This window comes from Phodopus roborovskii, unplaced genomic scaffold, assembly GCF_943737965.1.
Source record: "Phodopus roborovskii unplaced genomic scaffold, PHOROB, whole genome shotgun sequence".
Lineage (NCBI taxonomy): Eukaryota > Metazoa > Chordata > Mammalia > Rodentia > Cricetidae > Phodopus > Phodopus roborovskii.
Genome location: NW_026125997.1, coordinates 221,580 through 241,086, shown reverse-complemented (window position 1 = coordinate 241,086; position 19,507 = coordinate 221,580). Strand labels below are relative to the sequence as shown.

At 37.6% G+C, this 19,507-nt stretch overlaps 1 protein-coding gene and 1 non-coding gene across 2 annotated transcripts in view; both read left to right on the top strand.

Annotated features, from left to right (window-relative positions):
* Positions 1-275: 275 nt before the first annotated feature.
* LOC127218253 (small nucleolar RNA SNORA26) lies at positions 276-397 on the top strand. The gene has a single exon (XR_007834174.1). It is a non-coding gene; the product is annotated as a small nucleolar RNA SNORA26 (small nucleolar RNA).
* Positions 398-1,657: 1,260 nt separating this feature from the next.
* LOC127218250 (melanoma inhibitory activity protein 2-like) overlaps positions 1,658-19,507 on the top strand; it is a 63,468-nt gene continuing 45,618 nt past the window's right edge. The window contains 10 exon segments of the mRNA XM_051179272.1: positions 1,658-1,783; positions 3,089-3,114; positions 3,210-3,294; positions 4,835-4,918; positions 6,070-6,180; positions 7,384-7,455; positions 8,745-8,849; positions 12,991-13,128; positions 18,258-18,368; positions 18,869-18,890. Coding sequence (XP_051035229.1) covers positions 1,676-1,783; positions 3,089-3,114; positions 3,210-3,294; positions 4,835-4,918; positions 6,070-6,180; positions 7,384-7,455; positions 8,745-8,849; positions 12,991-13,128; positions 18,258-18,368; positions 18,869-18,890 — 862 coding nt within the window. The 5' untranslated portion in view covers positions 1,658-1,675.

The following is a 19,507-nucleotide window of genomic DNA, read 5'->3' as shown; positions in this document are numbered from 1 at the left end:
TTCAGGAAGAGGTAATATATGCAATTTACTGCAGGCATTACTCTGTGAGGTGTGGAAGAATATTTTAGAGGGTATGTGGAGGGCTTGGTTATACATTCATAGTCTTTGGAGGGAGATAATGGAAATATTTGCCATGCCTGAATATCTGTTCTGGTGATCTTAGAGGCAAATCGTTGTTATCATTGCCTTGCAACATGATATCACACTTTTGTGTATGTGGCTCAGGTGAGAAAGAGAGAGACAGGACCAGGATAAAATATTTTTAACCCTTTTCTGAGCCCTTGTAAGGTCAGTCCTGTACCGTAAGGATCTAAAACACAAGGTTAAAGGAAGTCTCCATGAAACCCAGAGCAGAGGCTGTGCACCTACAGTTTGGATCCTTTCTGGAGTCACAGATGTAAAAAGGAAAATAAAGATACAGGGAATAAAAAAAGAGGATAATACTATTGCATGTATTTTTTTTTTTTGTTAGAAGTTAATAAGCTGTAGATAGCAGCTTGTAAAAGGTCCTTGTCATGTACTAGCATAAAACAGGTTTTATAGATAGTAATTATCTAAGCATTTGTTGTTCATTTTGTCAGACCCCAAGGAGAATACAGCTGTGGTGTTTCTAGATGGTGTATGTTGATGCCTGGAACGAGTCAAGCCCATCATTTCTATGGTTGTTTTTGAAAGAGCCATTTCCTTTTGGGGCTCAAACTGCATCAATTTAACTCAAGAGACAGGAAGGAAGGGTTTAAATCCCAACTCTGAAGCTCTGTCAGTTGTTTCTTGTCACTCTCCCTTCCTCAGAGGACAAGCTGCGGATCAGTGTTTTTCCTCTGCAAGAAATGTTATTTCAAACCCAGTGTATAGGGATAAATCATGAACCTGAACTCAGGGAAAAGAACCCAACCCAGATCATTGATACTTTTCTTTTTTACTGGATTTTAAAAATCTTTGGTAGAGATGGTGTCCCTCACCTATCTGCTTAATAAATACATGGAGATTTATTCTTACTTATGAATGGCTGACCTTAGCTCAGCTTTTTTCTAGCCAGCTTTTCTAAATTAAATTATCCCATTTCTCTTTATGTGTTGCCTCTGAGCTCTTTTCCCTTTATTTATTCTATATGCCTTGCTTTCCTTCTTACTCTGTAACTGGTGCCCTTGGTGTCCTCCTCCTCTTGTCCCTGGATCTTCTCTAGGTCTCTCCTTCTATTTATTCTCTCTGCATGCCAGCCAGCCCTGCCTATTTTTCCTGCCTAGCTATTGGTCTGTTCAGCTCTTCATTAGGCCAATCAGGTGTTTTAGACAGGCAAAGTAATGCAGCTTTACAGAGTTAAACAAATGCAACATAAACTAATGAAACACATATAAAATATTCCACAATGTTCTTTTCTTGATACTATATCCTTATCCTTTAACTCTCCTGGAGTTATGCTCTGTGGAATCTCCCCATAACTTCTGTTTGAAAACTACTGTTTCACCACACTTAGCCCCTCAATAAGAACAAATGTAATTTACTAGAAAACATGTTTGGAGGCATTCTGCTTTGTATTTTATGGTAGCCCATTCAATATGAATAGAGTTGGCCACAGCCACCTGTGCCTGTCTTTGTACCAGTACTGTTGAAGAAGCATGCTTATAGGTTTATTTTCTTTGTCTCGAAGGTTGTGGCAGCAGTGCCTGAAGATATGACAACAAGCTTTGATCCTAGTGAGCCATCATTAGAATCACTGATATGTTTGGTTGCCATTGCACTGCTTACCATTTTCTTATTTCTTTGGAGAGGATAGCGATCAGTAAGTTACCACTTATAGTAAGTGAATGGTCATTCTAGGTTTTTTGCTTTTGTTTTTTAAGTTTATTTCCTTTTATGTGTGTGACTGTTTTGCTTGTATGTATGTGTGTGTGTCACGTGTTCCTGGTCTACAGAAGTGATTAGTGGGCCATTGTTGGATGTCCTGGAGCTGGAATTACTGATGATTGTGAGCTATAATGTCGATGATGGCATTGAATCTTGGTCCTCTACAAGACCAACAAATGCTCTGTGCCATTTCTCTGTAACCTTCATTTTGTGTTTAGACTGAACAACTAATTGGAGAAACTTGTTATTTCAGGGAAATGAGTTAGGTCTCAGTGTTCTGCGTTATGCTAACAGGTGGTTTTTAAAAACTGAACAGGGATTAACAGAAATATTTTTATGTAAGTATATTTTAAAAGATTTTATTGTAGGGATACTACACACTAGTACTAAAGCCCCAACTTTCTTTCCTTCCCTTTTCTTCTTTAAATTTGGGGTGTCTGTGCTTGTTTTTAACAATATTAAAAAGTTTGCAGGTATATCTACTTCCCAACTAAGAGTAAAAATCGCTACTTTCATGGCTCTCCTGGATCATATATTGCTTTTTCCTATGCTAACTGTTTTTAAGGAGGGAGTCATAACATAGCCTTTTCTTTCTGAGACTTCTTTTTAGATGTTGGCCTTTGTGCTTCTGACTGACTTCATTTCTAATATCTTCATGTTTTTTTCTTCCTTACCTTCTGCTTACACATATCCCACTGTTTTTTGTCATTTTTTTCTTCCAGTTTTTTGTCTCTGTTTTCTAGGTGGCATGAGTGTTCTTGTTTGCGTACCTTGATCACTTTACCCTATCACCACTGTTCTCAAGGGTGTATTTATCCATTCCTCATCAAAAGCTGAAGTAAGAAGAAGAAAAAGACTAATGAGTTTTTTAGTCAGTAAAGGTCTAGGGTCCAATGATATTTCATATATTTTTATCTTGATTATTAACCGTAGGAGATTTAATAATGGTGGCTCCTTAAAATACTTTGTTTTAGAGCCAATATATGCATGGGAAACATGGGGTTAAGTGCAATTATACAGTTTTCTTTAGAATGAGACTGTTTCAGAGACACACATGATACCACACAATGGGAGACCTTACTATATAGCATTGTTTTCATTTGAAATAAAAGGCTTTCGGGTAATTTATTTACCATAAGGCCATAAGAAATTTGGCGTCTTAAAGCTGGAAGCAGAAGTCAGATAGATTTGCTTAAAGATATATTTGTTTTAATGCAATTTTGTTAAATTTTTGTTTCAGATTCAGAGCCGACTTTATTTGAGTAAGTAGTCTTTTTTGATTTTAGATCTTGTGATTGTATCTAATTTAAAGTGTTTTCACACTTTAGTACTAATAATCTTTCCTTTGATTTCTCAGTAAGAGAGAATAGACTGGTTGTGGAACTTGCAATGGAAATAAAAAAGAAATGTGATCTAATTGACAAAGTGTGCCTTGCTCAAGAGGAGGTGAGATGTGTTTGAAAATACCACCCATCACAGTGTGCTGCTTAATTGTTCTCCATGGGTTATTGCCTGCCATCAGAGCTTTGTTTCAGACCAGAGCTCTGTTGCTGCTCAACTTCATCACTTAGCCATTCTCTTTGCAGCCACCCTGGTGATGTGTAGTGTTTACCTTCCCTGACTATTTAGTCAGAGCACCTTGATTTGCTTATTGCTCATTTAGATATTGTAAAATTGCCTTTTACGTCTTATCCACCTTAAAAGATGACTTTATTTTTACTGTGTGTGTCTATTTGTGTCTATGTGTGTAGGCATGTACCAAGAAGGCATTTGTGTGGTGATCATAGGATCATAGGACATGGAGGAGTCACTTTCCTCTTTTTACTATGTGGGTCCCTGGGATTGAACTCAGGTTATCAGTCTTGGTAGGAAGCTCCTTAACTACTTACTGAGACATCTCACTTGCCCATTTCCATCCTTTTAAATGCACTCATAATCTTTCTCAGTTTATGCCATATAGGTTAGGGCCTTTGCTTTTACTATTTTATGTCATATATAAGAGTTTTTTCAGATATATGGATTGTAAATCTCTTCTACTCTGTTGCTTACATTTCTGTTTTGTTTGGTTTCTTAGAAGGTAGAAGATTTGAATTACAATTTAATGTAGTGTAATGTTTCATGAGATTTTTTTGCTTATCAAGGATGTAAAGGTACTTTTACTTGTTATCATGTAGATACTTTATTTACTGTTTTCATCTGGACATGCTAGGGCTACTGTGACAAAATACCTTTAGCAGCAGAAGTGAATTTCCTTACAGTTCTTGAAACGAGTCCATGGAGATAGAGCCAGGCTTTGCTTCCTCGGTGACCTGACCCTTGACTTTAGATAGTACTGTCTGCATGTTGTGTCTTTCTCTGTCCTAGTGTTCTCCTCATAGGATATCAGTCATATTACGTTGCGGTCATCTTAAATCCCTCATTTTAACCTAGCTGTATTCAAAGGCTTTGTCTCTAAATAACGAAAATTCTGAGGTGCTGAGATATAAGAGACAGGGTTTCTCTGTGCATCACTGGCTGTCCTGAAACTCACTCTGTAGACCAGGGTGTTCTGAAACTCACAGATTTTATCTTCCTTACTTGCCTTATTTATCACATGATATAAATGTCTGATAGCCAGTTACCACATATTGTTCTACTGACAGACTGGAGAAGCCATTAATCCGTTCAGGGGATAGTAGAAGACTCACTTCTTTAGATACTCTTTAGTCACACTTGCTGTTAGTGTTTTCAGCCCCAGCAGATGTGGGGAAACTTTGCTAGTCACAACGGAAACGTTCTGCCTTATGTTGCCTAGGCCGATGGTTGTGGCTTGTTTGTAGACCTGGCTTTCCTCAGCACAGTGTTTAGACTGCAAAACTAAGCTCACAAAATCCAAGGGTTCTTTACATGGTGGATATAAATTCTGTTTTCTTCTTTGGTGTCTATTTAGATACAAGTTGAGAAAAAATTAATATTTTTTCCTCACGTGTTCCCTTATTTCATTCAGTATGAAGGCTTAGAGTCATCCTGAAAGGAGGCCAACTTTGACAAGGCATCAACAGAAGTACAGAGTTTGAAGGTAAAAACAAAAGTATGATATAAAAGCTAAGGAAAAGATTCTTATAAGAAATATTTTGTCCCCTCAAAAATAATTATGTCAGAGAAATATGAAATTGTGTATCTGGATCTTACAATGTACAGAAAAAGGTAGTGGAAACAGAATATTTGTAGGTAGCATAAAATATTTTAAAACATAACAGTTTCAACTCTTGTCATTAACTTGTTTTGAGGGATACAAAATCAGTTTATCAGAAGCTATAGATTTATAGAAAGAGAGAAATTCTGCATTCTGTACTCCGGTGAAAGTATTGGAAAGACAATTCCTACTTTTGACATAGTATGCTCCTGGAAAGAAACATAGAACTCTCACAAATTTAAGCATAGTAGCAGACAAGCAAGTTGTAACCATATTATTTTTTCTTACCATGGTAGTACACATTTACTAAAATTAGACCAGAGGTTTAAATTGTAAAGACTGGCATGGTGAAAAATATTTAATCCCTTTCTGTTCATCAACCCTTGTCTACACACTCCATCACAGCCAGTTTTCAGTAGATAACCATGATTTCACAGAATGGAGAGTTTAGGAGAGTTGGACAGTTAACTGTCCTGATTCAGAGGACACAACGGCTCGTCTTAAAGACAGAGTATGATGTGATGAAGTGCCTCAATACTCTTTGCAAGTGGAACGGTTATTAAAACTGAGTTGTGAGCCTTTATAGTGAATAGAAATAGCCTGCTCCTACCAATGATAAAACAGAAAAAAAACTTTGTCCCTTTGATTATGTGTTCAGTCCAGAATGGCAGTTCTGTCATCCTCTGTCCTAAGTAGTAAGTCTGTGTTTATGATGTAGAATGCCCTTCTAGAATCCACAGGGAGTTTAGACTCCAAATAAACTCATTAATTTTTCTTTATTTTTACATAAAAGTTTTTTTGGAATACAACTGTTTTAAATCCTTCAGGGGGTATTCATTGTTTTCCATGGTTGACTAGTGGGCACCTAAAATACTTACACTTTTTTTTATAGAAGTTGCTGGCAACTGCTAAATCTGCTGTTATTTTAATATTTGTTAAATGAAAAAATGTGTTAAGTGTTTATTAATTTGAGTATACTCATCTGATTTTTACCCTAACTAAAAATTCTTATGTTTGGCTTGTTTAAAGTTAGCTTTCTATTTTAGGCAACTTATAACAATCTAGAAAGAAATAAATCTAAACTTGAAGAAGAAATATTACTTATAGAGAAGAAACTAGAAGAAGAGAGAGCTAAACGTTATGAAGAAGAGGAATTGGTGAGTCTCATATATTCCAAGAGAATTATGAATCTTATATACATTAAATATTTTTTAAAATATTATATGTGAGCCAACCATAGTGGCACAAACTTATAATACCAGCACTTGGGAGAAAGAAACATTAGTTCCAAGCCCTGAACAGGGAGAGGATATACTATCTTCAAAAATGAAAAGAAGCTCATGTATTTAAAAAATGAATGCAGGCTGGACATTCTTGACAAATGCCTTTAATGTTAGCACTCTGGAAGCAGAGGCAGGCAGATCTCTGGGAGTTTCAGGCCAGCCTACTCTACTTAATGAGTTCCAGGAAGGTTCCAAATTGGCACAGAAAAACCCTGTCTAGAAAAATCAAAAGAAAAACAATGATGTAGAATAATATGAGAACAAAAATTTTCACATCTGATCTGATCTTTTCACCTCTTTTGTTTATTTGTTGTTATGTTTTGCTTTTTCAAGACAGGATTTCTCCGTATAATAGCTCTGGCTGTTGTGAAACACACTATGCAGACCAGGCTGGCCTGGAACTCACAAAGATCCACCTCCCTGGGCCTCCTGTTTTCTGGGATTAAAGGCATGTGCCAACACCTCCCATCAAACTTTTACTTTTTAGATGTTATGATGAGTGGCTTGTGCATATTCCTGTTTTCTTATTGTTTATATTTATTGACATACTCTTAGAATATAGTCCTGTATGTATAAGTGAGGCTCGCCTCAAACTCATGACCTTCCTGCCTGTGCTTCTTAAGAGCTGGGATTACAAGTGTGCACCCCCACACTTGGCTAGCTTGTTATTTAAATGGAAAATTACAATATTTACGTTGCAAGTAACCATAAACGATATAATTTGAATATTCATAGTGAAAAATATTAACATATATGTATATATATATATATATCTTTTATTTTACTTTAAATTCTGGATTAAGCAAAATCTTGATGTGTGTGAAATTATTTAACATATGAATTAGTGGGTTCACCTTAAACCTGAAAAGTTCTATGATGTATTGCATTTGTAAGGACATCATGTGATTACATAATTTGTAAAATCCTTGTGAGCAGTTGGAATGCAATCTGACAAGGCCTCCTCATCTGGCCTCTCCCTTTTATTAACAGTAAATTAACAATGTACCTAACTAATGCATGTTGTCTTGGAGCAAAATGGACTTATTAAATACTTCCTGACTGATACTGTCTTTTCAGATGAGTGACCTTTCAAAAATGATGCAGTCTCTAGCAGATGAATCACAGTCTGTCAAATCACAGCTAGCTGAAGTAAGTTAAGTTGAAATAAATTGGTCTGTCACTTATGAAGACCATTTATGTTTCATATTATTATTGGGTATATTTGTCAGAGTTTTTTAGAGGAACAGAATTTAGGAGATGTCATATATATATATATATATATATATATATATATATATCGGGTATTTATTAAAGCGTTTCCAGGCTGTGTTCCACTCAGTCCAGCAATGTCAGTCTACCAACAGAGAGTCCAAGAATCCAGCACTTTCTCAGTCCATGAGGCTGGATGTCTCACCTGATACTCAGTATACACTGTAATACCAAAGAAGTAGGCTGTAATGCCAATGAGGGTGAGGACCAGCAAGCTTCCTCCTTCGAATGTCCTTTAGATAGGCTGCTGCCAGAAGGTATAGCCCCGAATATAGGTGGATCTTCCCACCTCAAAAGATCCAGATTAAATATGGGTCTTGCCACTTGAAATGATTTAATTTAGACACAGTACTCACAGCTTCCTTGGGTTTTAGTTAATTCCAGTTATCGTTGATAACCAAACATAGCCATCACATTAGGTAATAAAATATTGTTAGTATTTGAAATGTAGCCAAGCTTAAATATGCATTTGTTTTGATGTGTTACTTTGATTGAAATTCATTTTCCTCTGGATATATTTAACCTAGGAATATATCTGAGCACTCTTGAAGTTGTGTAACATGTATCGATAATAAAAAGATTCGCTTCATGCCATATAAAGTTTAGGTCAGGAGACAAAGAGTAAGGAGTGTGGGGTCTTTCTCTAATATCTACTCCTGCACTAGTGAGCATGAGGACTGTCCTCATGAGACCTCCAGAAAGCCTTCAATTCTGGTTAGAGTTTCTTTTTTAAAATCACAACGTGGGCAGGCAAGCAAGCACATTTTTCTGAAGTGTACATGGCAGTAGCAGGTTGCTAAGGGTGACAACCATTCTTTCAGCTATTTCTCCAGGTTATTCCCTTCCTGGTAGCAAGTGAAGCCATGTTTGGCAAATAGGCAGTACAAGCAGTGTTTTAAGTAAGCCGCTAAATAAACCAGTAATTCTGTAACTAATAATTGTTCTTTTCTATTTCAGTAGTTAACAAAATTGTCTGCATAGTACATGGAAGGTTCAATAATTTGTTCAAAGTCATGTGGCAAATGAGTGTATCAAAGTAGTGTTGATAGTGCTTCTGCTGTAAATAGTGGAATGTTTTGACCTTTGCTTACATTTTATGTTCTTCAAAAAAGACATAATCAGGTGGCTTTCTGTTAAATTGTTTTAAACGGTGTATTTCTGTTTCTTAGGCCAAAACCACACTAAGAATAATTGAAATAAATAAAGAACGACTTAAAGGAGTAATAACAGATAACTTGAATGAAAATTCTCAATTTCAGGAAAGCATGCTTCAGGTTTGTAGACTACAGATATTCTTTTAGATGTGAATATAGCATGTTCTGGGCACCTACCTCACAAATGAACCATGTGTGGAGTTGTGTAGTGAATGAGTAAACTTATGGGATCAGGAAGTCTCCCCTGCCGACTCCCATAAAGGATTTAAAAGTGTGTTCTTCCTTCTGTCTTCTCCCATGATAGAAGGCAGTCCGAATTTTTACTCTCACAGGAGACATCGGCTAACAGGATTCCTGACAAGAAAGACTGCAGTAAGAGTTAACATATTACCAATTGGGGTCCTAGAGGAGGGAGGAGTTCTTGGGTAATTTAAAGTGACATCTTACCTTTTGTCCTCACCCTCCTCTCCCCTAGACACTAACACACACGTGCTCTCACTGCTGTTGTCATAAATCTGTTTATCTTCCCAGGTCCCAGGCCCCTTCCCCTCTGTCTCTTTCCTTCCTAGCTTTCCCTCCCTTGCTTTCTCTCTTTTCCTTCCTTTCTATAGTGTGCATATTGAGATGGGTGTGTGTGGGTGGGTGTGGTGTGAGAGTTTGACTGTGCACAGGTGTGACATGGTGTTGGTCCTTACCTTTACTTTGTTACAGACATACTGTTCTTTTCCTCTTGTGGAAACGCTTTTACTATCTTCCCAACTGACTAGTGAGACATTTTCTTCTTACAGTATTATGGATCTCTAAATAGTAGTCTGTCTGACTTGACTATATATCCTGAGTTGCCCGGCGTTTTATTTTACCACTTGGCTTCCTGTAATGGTTATTTGTAATCTATCTCAATGGAAATGTCAATCACTCAACTGCCTTGGCTAATTTGTTCATTTACAATTCTATTATTGTTATTATTGTTATTTATTTTTTGAGAGTGTCTTGTCTTGTAATTCAGGGTGACTTGGAACTTACTGAGCTACTCAGTCTCCTAATTGCTAGGTTCATAGGTATGTGTGTGCCTACTGCCAGATATTTCCTCTTCTATTTTTTATTTTAATTATGTGCATGTGTGTAACTTGATTGTAGATATGTGCACACAAGTGCAGGTACCTTTGGAGGTCACAAGCATCAGATCCCCAACATAGTCTGTGAGGGGAACCAAATCCATGTCTCGTGAAATAACCATAGATATTCTTGGACTCCTCCTTCATTTTCTTCTGGAGGCCATTTTTCTTGGAATCTTAGATTCTCCTAATCCAATAAGAATGTGTAATGAGTGGCAGTGGTGGCACATACCTGTTTATCCCAGCAGTGTGAACAGAAGCAGGTGGATTTCTGTGACTTTGAGCCCAGCCAAGTCTACAGAATGAGATCCTGGATAGCCAGAGAAACCATGTCTCCAAGAAGGAAAGAAGGGAGGAAGGAAGAAAGGAAGGAAGGAAGGAAAGAGAAAGAGCAAAGAAAGAAAAAGAAAAATGTGTTCTATAGATCTACTGGGCATTTTTGTCCTGATACCACAGTTCACTCAACAGCCAAGGATTCTTGTTTCCTTATCTAAAATGTTCTGTTTCCTGTTTCAAAAGAGAACATTTGTCAATTCATTAACTTGTTTATCTTTCAGATAATAAGGTACAGTAGGTATTTTAAAAGGAGATTGCATAGCTTTAAAGGTCTTATTTTCCATTTTTAAAAAAGATTTTATTTTGAAATTAATTATTATTTTTTAATTTTGTGCATGTTATTTGTGTGCATTTGTGTTCATGATTAAGGTGCTCTCAAAGGCCAGGGAAGGATGTTGAATCTCCTGTACTTCGAGTTATAAGTGGCTGTGATGAGCCCGATATAGGTGCTGGGAACTGAACTCAGGACCTCTTGGAGAACAGTGCATAGTATTAACCACTGAGAAATTGCTCTAAATCATTGTTCTCTTTCATGTTTCTGATATATAGATACTTATTTGCACTTCTTGGTGTTTTGATTCTGTTTTGTTGTTGTTAGTGTGACAGGGTTTCTCTGTGTAATTGTCGTGGTTGTTCTGGAACTCACTATAATCTCATGCAGGCTCACACCAGGAGATCTTTCTGCTGTGCTGCATTTTTTTTTAAATAAAATTTTGATATTGCTGCATTGTCTTCCCTTTGCATGTTTGGTTTTGCAACTTGAATGTTGTGTTGATTATGCACCTTCTTGCTTTCTGCCCTTTTTTTCTCCTGAAACATTATCTTTCTGTTGTCTTTAGCTCTCTGAGATTGTGTGATGATGTGTCACATAGGGTTTCTTTAATATGTTGGATTCTTAGATTCTGGAAACTCTTGAAACTGTGGGTTACTAGAACTATTTATTGTGATAATTTAATTTTTTTCTTTTTTATTTAAATTTGAAACAAAGTTGTCAATTCCAGTTCTCTCATGTTCCCATTCACGCCTATAACCCCCACCAAAACCCTCACTATCCCCTTTCTGCTTCCCATGGAGGGTGAGGCCTTCCGTGACCATATAGCAATCCAAGAAATACTGGAGAGACTAAATTTAAAGCCCTATCATGATAAAGATATTGACGACTACCTGATTTGTTGAGTGTGTTTGTGGGTGTGTGTGTGTGTTCATTTGTGCACGTGGATACATGTGTGTAACTGTGTGTAGTGACTAGAGGCCTTAACAATGTCAGGAATGGTCCACCTCAATTTTTTTAGAAAGAATCTCTCTTAAGTAATTCTGTCTATCCTGGAGCTCCCTATGCAGAATAGGATGACTTTGATCTCACAGAATTCCACCTGACTCTGATTCCTGGGCACTGAGGTGAAAGGTGTGCATTGCTGTGCTGAACAACATTTCATCTCATTGAGCTGGTTGGCTTTAAATCCAATTAGAAAGTGGTTGCTTACTTTATTAACACTTATGCTACTGTGGTACCATAAGCCACATCTTGCTGCTGGGTTGTTATTTCAGTTTGTGTGCTTCACAGGTAGGTGACATTGATGAATAAGTTTTGTACTGCTGTATGCATAACACCTTACAGCACTATTGAAGCTTGCCGGTAGGGATGAAACATTCAGCTATATGTAAGCATAAATGAAAAAATGAGATGAGTGGCAGAAAATGTGATGTGTATATGCCTGTTTGAGAGAAGACGAGTACAGGGAGGTAATAGGAGAGATATCAGGAGCATGTTTGTGCTTCTGTGTGTTGGTATGTGTGTATATGTTCAGGCATTCATAGGGACAAGAGGAGGACATTAGATCATGTAGAATTACAGGCACCTGTGAGCTATTCAGTGCAGGTGCAGGGAAGTGAGTGTGGGTCCTCTGCAAGAGCAGTATGTGCTTTTAACTACTCTACTGTCTCTCCAGTTCCCTAATTCTTCCCTTTTGGTTTCCATTCCTCCATCTACTACTACTGCTTTCAATCATGAGCCTCTCATTGTGTCAGGGCATCTTATTTTATGTTTTTCTAACTGGCTTATGTTTCTTCTATTGTCTGTGGATTGTTTGGTCTCACATGTGTTCCTTCTGTTTGTCCATTTTCTTTTGGGGTTGATGCCTTTTCCTTTCACATCTTTGTTCTATAGTCTCAGATTTTAGAAAACATGGTGGTGAGGACTCCTGTGTTGATTGTCCTTACTATAATAAAAGCTGAGTCATCCTCACTTCAAAGTCCTACCATGTATACCAGGCTAAACTGGAACTCACAGTGAAGTTCAGGCTCAGATTATCTGCTGAAATATATATATATCAGGACATTGGTGGCACATACCTTAAATTCCAGCACCTGGGAGGCAGAGGCAGGTGTATCTCTGCTGTGAGTTCCAGGCCAGCCTTTTCTACAGAGTTGGTTCTAGGACAGGCTCCAAAGCAATACAGAGAAACTCTATTGGGAAAACAAAACAAACAAACAAAAGTAATGAGATGTAGCATAGTATATAGGGTACAAAGATAGAAATAATTGACTAGATTTTTCATACAAGTATGTGTCAAAATCATGTACTTGATGAAAATTTTCCTTGGAAATCTGTTGAAGAATATTTCTAATTTTATAGTCTTCTGCTTTGAAAGTTCTTTATAAAAATGAAACACATCTGAGTCCCTATTTAAGTAGCAGCCCTATGTTTTCTAATATCATTAATGACACATTTAGTATCTTTTAATGATATTGAAAAAATTCATCTAAAAATTGTGCTGTCTTTCACATCCTTGTTATTGTTTTCCTATCAGTATTTAGAAGAAGCTAAAATCATGAAAGAACAAATGAATCAACTCAATAAACAGAAAATAGCAATCGAAGTATCTAATGTACAGGCCGAGCAACGCCTAAAAGTTAAGGAAAATCAGATCAAGATAATGGCTTGTTGGGTTTAGTCATTAGTTGGTCACAATTTTATACTTAATTGTAAAATCAAATAATTTTAACAGGTTTTATTTGCTATTGTGTCTTTTTGTTACATTTCAAATGCTTCTAGAACATACATAGATTTGTAATACATATGTTAACACTCCATGTCTTTGTTCTCCAGTATTTTAGCATGGAGTTCATGAATAAAGAAATAAAATAATGATTTTTACCTTTTTGTTGTTTTATATAACCAAGTCCATTTAAATGAAAGCAAACATTAGACAATATTTGGGAATTTAGGCATCTTTTTTCCAAACTACTTCCTGCAGGTAAGGGGCTCTGTCAAGGTAATTCCAAGAAGATGCAGAAATCCTGGCTGTAGTTTTTAAGGCTGCTTTGTCAAGCTGTTTTGAATGTAGGATCACCTGGTACTCTGTTTCCGGCAGTCTGGCTTGATCAAACCACATTAGTCTGGAAGGAATCCACATCTTTTCACTTTCTGTGGAAACAAAAATAGAAATCCTTTTCCACAGTAACTTGTCCTTGAACTTAAATTTTGGAGTCAAAGCATTTTTTTTTAATTTAATTTATTATTTTATATGTCCATCCCAGTTCCCTCTCCCTCTCTCATTCCCTCCCTTCATTCCACCCTCTCTCCCTCCCTCCTTTCATTCCTCCCTCCCTCCTTCCCTCCCTTTTATACTCTCTGCCCTCTCACATGCACTCTAACCACCCTCCCCTCCCATCCCCCCACCCCAATTCCATATGTAGGGGAATGCCATCCAGTTGGGGTCATGTAGATCTGACGGGTCCTGTGAAGTAGGGACTAGGGCTTCTCTCCTGTCTCTAGGTAAAGGCAGTTATCCCTCCATAGCAGATGTGTTAGCAAGGTCCTTTTGTGCACCAGGGATACATCCTGGCTCCACTGTCTGAGTTCCCTTAGACTGCTCAGTCCCTTGGCTGAGAGGCATATTCAGCGAGGCCTGAGTCAGTCCCATGCTGGCTTCCAAGCTATCAATCTGGTGGCCCATTAGCTCCTTCTTGTTCAGGTATGTTGTCTCTATGTGTTTCTGTAGCCTGGTCTTGTCCTCTCAATCTTAATCCGGGTTCTACTTCGACTCAGTGTTTATGTATGGGTGTTTGCTCCTGTTTCATTCAGGCACAAGTTTAGGACTCCATAGATAAGTTAGTTGTTGATCTCACTCTCTGAGAAGGGCATTTATGGTAGCCTTTCCATGGGATCTCACACTGTTAGTTGGCAGCAGTCTTGTAAGTCTCTAGACCTTTGCATTCAATTTTATCTTCAAACTATTATTGGCTCCGTCTTTTATGTTCTCTCTCTCTCTCTTTCTCTCTCTCTCTCTCTCTCTCTCTCTCTCTCTCTCTGTCTCTCTCTCTCTCTGTCTCATCTTCTATTCCTAACCGGGCTCAATCTTCCTGGTCCTACATATTTTCCTTACCTCCCCCTACTTTTCTCCTACTTTTCTCCCCATTCGCTGCCCCCCCCACTTCCCCTGAGCTCTGGGGACCTGTCCCTTCCCAGTTCTGTGAGGGACTTCATATGAATGTCTTAGAATACACCTTGTATCCTAGTTTGTCTGGTGATGTGAATTATAGGCTGGTGATCATTTGATCTAGGTCTAAAGTACATATATGAGTGAGTACATACTGTGTTCCTCTTTTTGTTACTGGGTTACCTCATTCAGGATGGTTTCTTCAAGTGCCATCCACTTGCCTGCATGCTTCCCACAGAGGCCAGAAGAGACCACTGGATGTACTGGAGCTGGAGTTACAAGTGGTTGTGAACCATCTGATATGGGTGCTGGGAAAAGAGCTTAGATTCTTTAGAAGAGTAACGAGTCCCGAACTGCTCAGCTATCTCTCCAGTCCAACTGTAAATTAGTAAATATATATATATATATATATATATATATATATATATATATATATATAAAGAATGTCAAAAGAAAGTATTTTAGGGAGTGGGGAGATAGTTTAGTGGGTTAGTGCACTTGGTATCCAGGCATAAGGACTTGAGTTTGAATTTTAAGCACCCACATAAGAAGAGCATGGCTGCGCAAGCCTGAGAGCCACACACAGGGGACATAGACAGTGGAGATTAGAGCCTGTTGAGCTGCCATGCTTTTGAGATAGTAGAGTTCTGATTCCATGACACGTCTTGTCTCCAGGCAGTACGCTAGACTATGATGGAAGAAGACACTTGCATCTTCTTACCTCATGCTCTTGCAGTTGTATGTGCACCTGCATACCCATGTGTGTATGATACACACAAAAGAAAATATTTTGTTGCTTTGTAGTTAACAAGAATGAACCATTATAAAACACTGTATTTGATTTTGTTTTCTCTTCTTTCTTTTCCTTATTCTCTTCATCCTTCCTTCATTCCTTCCTTCCCTCACTACCTCCCCTTCCTCCATCCCTCCCTTCCATAATATCCATAATATTATTTTTTTGCATATAGAGTTTCAAGAGGTATTTTTTTATTAACAGAACTCACTTTATTATATCAGGCTGGCTCCCATCTCACATAGATCTGCCTGTCTATTCCTTCTGAGTGATGGGGTAAAAGATGTACCATGTTCAGCAAGTTAGTTTTTCAGGTTTAATAGTCCCTAAATGTGGAGTTAGAAAATGAAACCAACTATTTACATATCTCAATTGCAGACAGATACTTAGGGCACAAAAGGATTTATTTATGGTGATTGATTTAAAAAAGTATAATATTTAAAAAGTTACTTGTGTATGTATGTGTCAGGTATGTGCATTCCATGATGTGGGTGTGGAGTTCAGAAGACAAATATTGGGGTGCAATTTTCCTACCATGTGGGTTCTGCGGAATAACCTCAGATTATCAATCTAAGTGGCAGATGCTTTTACCTGCCGAGCCATCTCACTGGCTCAGGATTGAATTTCAGATGACTTAACTTCTAAATTGTAAAGCTGTAACGTGTACGGTTTTTCTGCCCGTCGCCACTCTTGTCCAGCAGCTGCGCCAGCCCCAAATAACACACAGAGACACTGTATTTGATACAATGCTGTTGGCCTGGTTACTTGTTTCTTATCGGCTAGCTCTGTCTTAATTATTAACCCATTTCTGCTGATCTATGTATTTCTTTTACCGGGGAGCCGGCAGCATACTGCTTTCTCCAGACTCTCCATCTTGACTCCTCCTTCCTACTTCCTCTTTCCTCCTTGTCTCCTAGTCCCTCCTATCTTCCTTTCCTATTGGCCAACAGTGCTTTATTATTAACCAGTATGAGAAACATATACAGAATGACATCTCCCATCATCTCCTCTTTTCTGTCTAAATAAAAAGAAGGGTTTTAAACTTAACATCGCAAAATATATAACACAACAGTTATCAAATAAGAATCACAGTTAACAATATTTAGTCCATTAACATTTATCAAGATTTAAGAAACTATTCCATCATCTATTCCATCTTTGTGAGTCAAAAGTCCTATATGTAACTTATCTTAAAGCCTAACTAAGGAAAACTATAACCATAACTATCTGTCTTTAACTCTTTCAAAGACCACAGAAGGATAATAGATAAAATCTACAAATGACAGAGACATCTTGCCTTTGTCAGTCACCTGAAGTTCTTCTGTAATCTTCCATCTTCAGCCCATAGGCCATAGTGTGTCTGGCAGACTCTTCAGCAAAGCAGGAAACTTTAAACTGTCTTCTTGTATTGGCAGTTTGTCAGTCACTTTCCTCTGTGTCCTGCAGACTGTCTGGCAGATTCTTCCATGAAGCAGGCACTCTATAACAATGTCCATCTTGAATCAGCAATCACTTTTCTATGGGTCCTGCATGTCCAGTTTATACACCATAAAGTCAAACGGTCCAGACAAGAGCAGTATCTTGTCCAAATGGCTAGTCTTGCCATATTGGAAGTAAACTCCATAATGAGTTTCTTCAATGTCCATCTTCCTTTCTGACGCAGGTGATGTTGCCAGGAGCAATTGTGCCTCATTGTCAAGAAAAACCCTAAACCATTTTAAATGCCATATTCTGTAGGTCTTTGAAAGATTTGAAGAATATCTATCTATCTCAAATACATCTCTGCATATCTAGAAAACCTAACTCACCTAGCTATGTTTTGACTATTATAGGTAACTATCTAAAATCTGTACTAAATTATACATTACATTTTTAAATGAGCTATATAAACACAATACATAAACAAGAAGAGAAATATATACATCACAAAATTGACCTTAAATTGTATCAATAAATGAAAATCCATTCCAAAACAAACTATGCATATCTATACCATAATTCCCTTTTTACATTTAAAAATAATTGGCTGTGATCATTACCCATTTATAACCAAGTCCATTTAAATGAAAACAAACATTTATATACAATGTTTGGGAATTTGGGCGTCGTTCTTTCCAAACTACTTCCTGGTGATAGGGGGCGCTGTCATGGGGATCCTAAGAAGATGAAGAAATCCTGGCTGTAGTCTGCAAGTCTGCCTTGTTCAAGCTGTTTTGAATGTTGGATCATCAGGAACTCTGTTTCAGGGGGCCTGGCTTGTTCAAACCACATTAGTCTGGAAGGAACCCACAGCTTTTCATTTTCTGTGGAAACAAAAATAGAAATCCTTTTTCCCAGTAACTTGTCCTTGAACTTAAATGTTGGAGTCAAAGCATTTTTAAAATATATAAATTGAATTAATGCAACAGCATTTCCTTTATCAGTTGTTGTTATTTTCTCAGTACGGTTTTTCTGCCCGCCGCCACTCTTGTCCGGCAGTTGTGCCAGCCCCAAATAACACACAGAGACTCTGTATTTGATACAATGCTGTTGGCCTGGTTACTTGTTTCTTATCGGCTAGCTCTGTCTTAATTATTAACCCATTTCTGCTGATCTATGTATTTCTCTTACCGGGGAGCCGGCGGCATACTGCTTTCTCCAGACTCTCCATCTTGACTCCTCCTTCCTACTTCCTATTTCCTCCTCGTCTCCTAGTCCCTCCTATCTTCCTTTCCTATTGGCCAACAGTGCTTTATTATTAACCAATATGAGAAACATATACAAAATGACATCTCCCATCATAAAGCTATTATCATGAGTCATTACCTTCTCTTTTTGTTTTCTCTTTTTACTCAATACCCAGTCTCTGATGGAGAGCCTGTTAAGGATGAAAGACTGGATTCCTGTGCTTGGGAAAGATGTAACTGATGATGGTAATCTGGATGTAGAAGTGAACAATGACTTAGAGAATAACGTGCACTGACTTGTGGCGACCGGCTCCTTGTTTCCTCTTCATTCCACATGTGTATCGAGCTCCTCATATACTTAGACTTGGCACATTTTGTCTATCTTCATGAAGTACCACACACTCTTTCCACCTTATTTAGCTAGTCTTTTGTGTAAATCTTTCTTTTCCTCTTCAGAGTTGTAGACTTCTTCTCTTTTGTTCTTCTCTATAGCCTATATTTCTTCATTATAACAACACAGCTCTTAAGTTCCATAACAAAAGGGGAACTATAGTAAGGTATAGTAAGGTATATTTGTATTTTTCATTTTTATTTTATAATAGAAGAAACATAAATTCTAATTATGTTTAATAGTACTTAACTTGGAGCTATGGTTCCTTAATAATTTTAGTGTTGAAGCCACGATTGACTAATTAACTTGGAGGCTGTAATGCCATAAGAATCTAAGCATAGTTAAGTCCATGGACACTGTTTATGTAAATATTCAGTTCTTGTTGGGTCTCTGTAGTGCACTTTCTATCTTCCTGAGTGTAGGTCACTCTACCTTATGTAAATTATTGTTTTTATTTTAATTACTCTTTTTACTGAGACAATCCCCTTGTCTTTGCTGTGAAATGTTGGAATTAGAGTCAAGAGCAAGTAAGCTCAGCCTCAAATTGTTTAATTTTGGCCAGAAGAGGGGTTGCAAGACTAGATGAAGAACTAATGCATTAATTTGGATGTGTTCACTAAGTATGGTTTTATTTTTCACTGTAGCTAATCAGCTTTGAGGAAGCTAATATATGCTACTGAGGTTTGTATTAGTACGTAAAATTCTAGATGAGAAGTAGCAGGACCTACAGCAGAGATGAAATCTGTGTGTCCTTATGTAACTAATTTAAAGATTGCTTTTATTTTTTTGTATAAGGTTATGTGATAAATGATTAGAATTTTCTTTTTCTTTTGATGTATTAATTTTCTTTGCATTGGTGGTTTGCCAGCATGCGTGTCTTTATGAGGGTTTGAGATTCCCTGGAACTGGAGCTACAGACAGTCGTGAGCTGCCATGTGGGTATAGAGACTTAAATCCGGGTCCACTGGAAGAGCAGCCACTGCACTATCTCTCCAGCCCCTAGGATTTCCTTATCAATTTCTTTTTTTATATCAA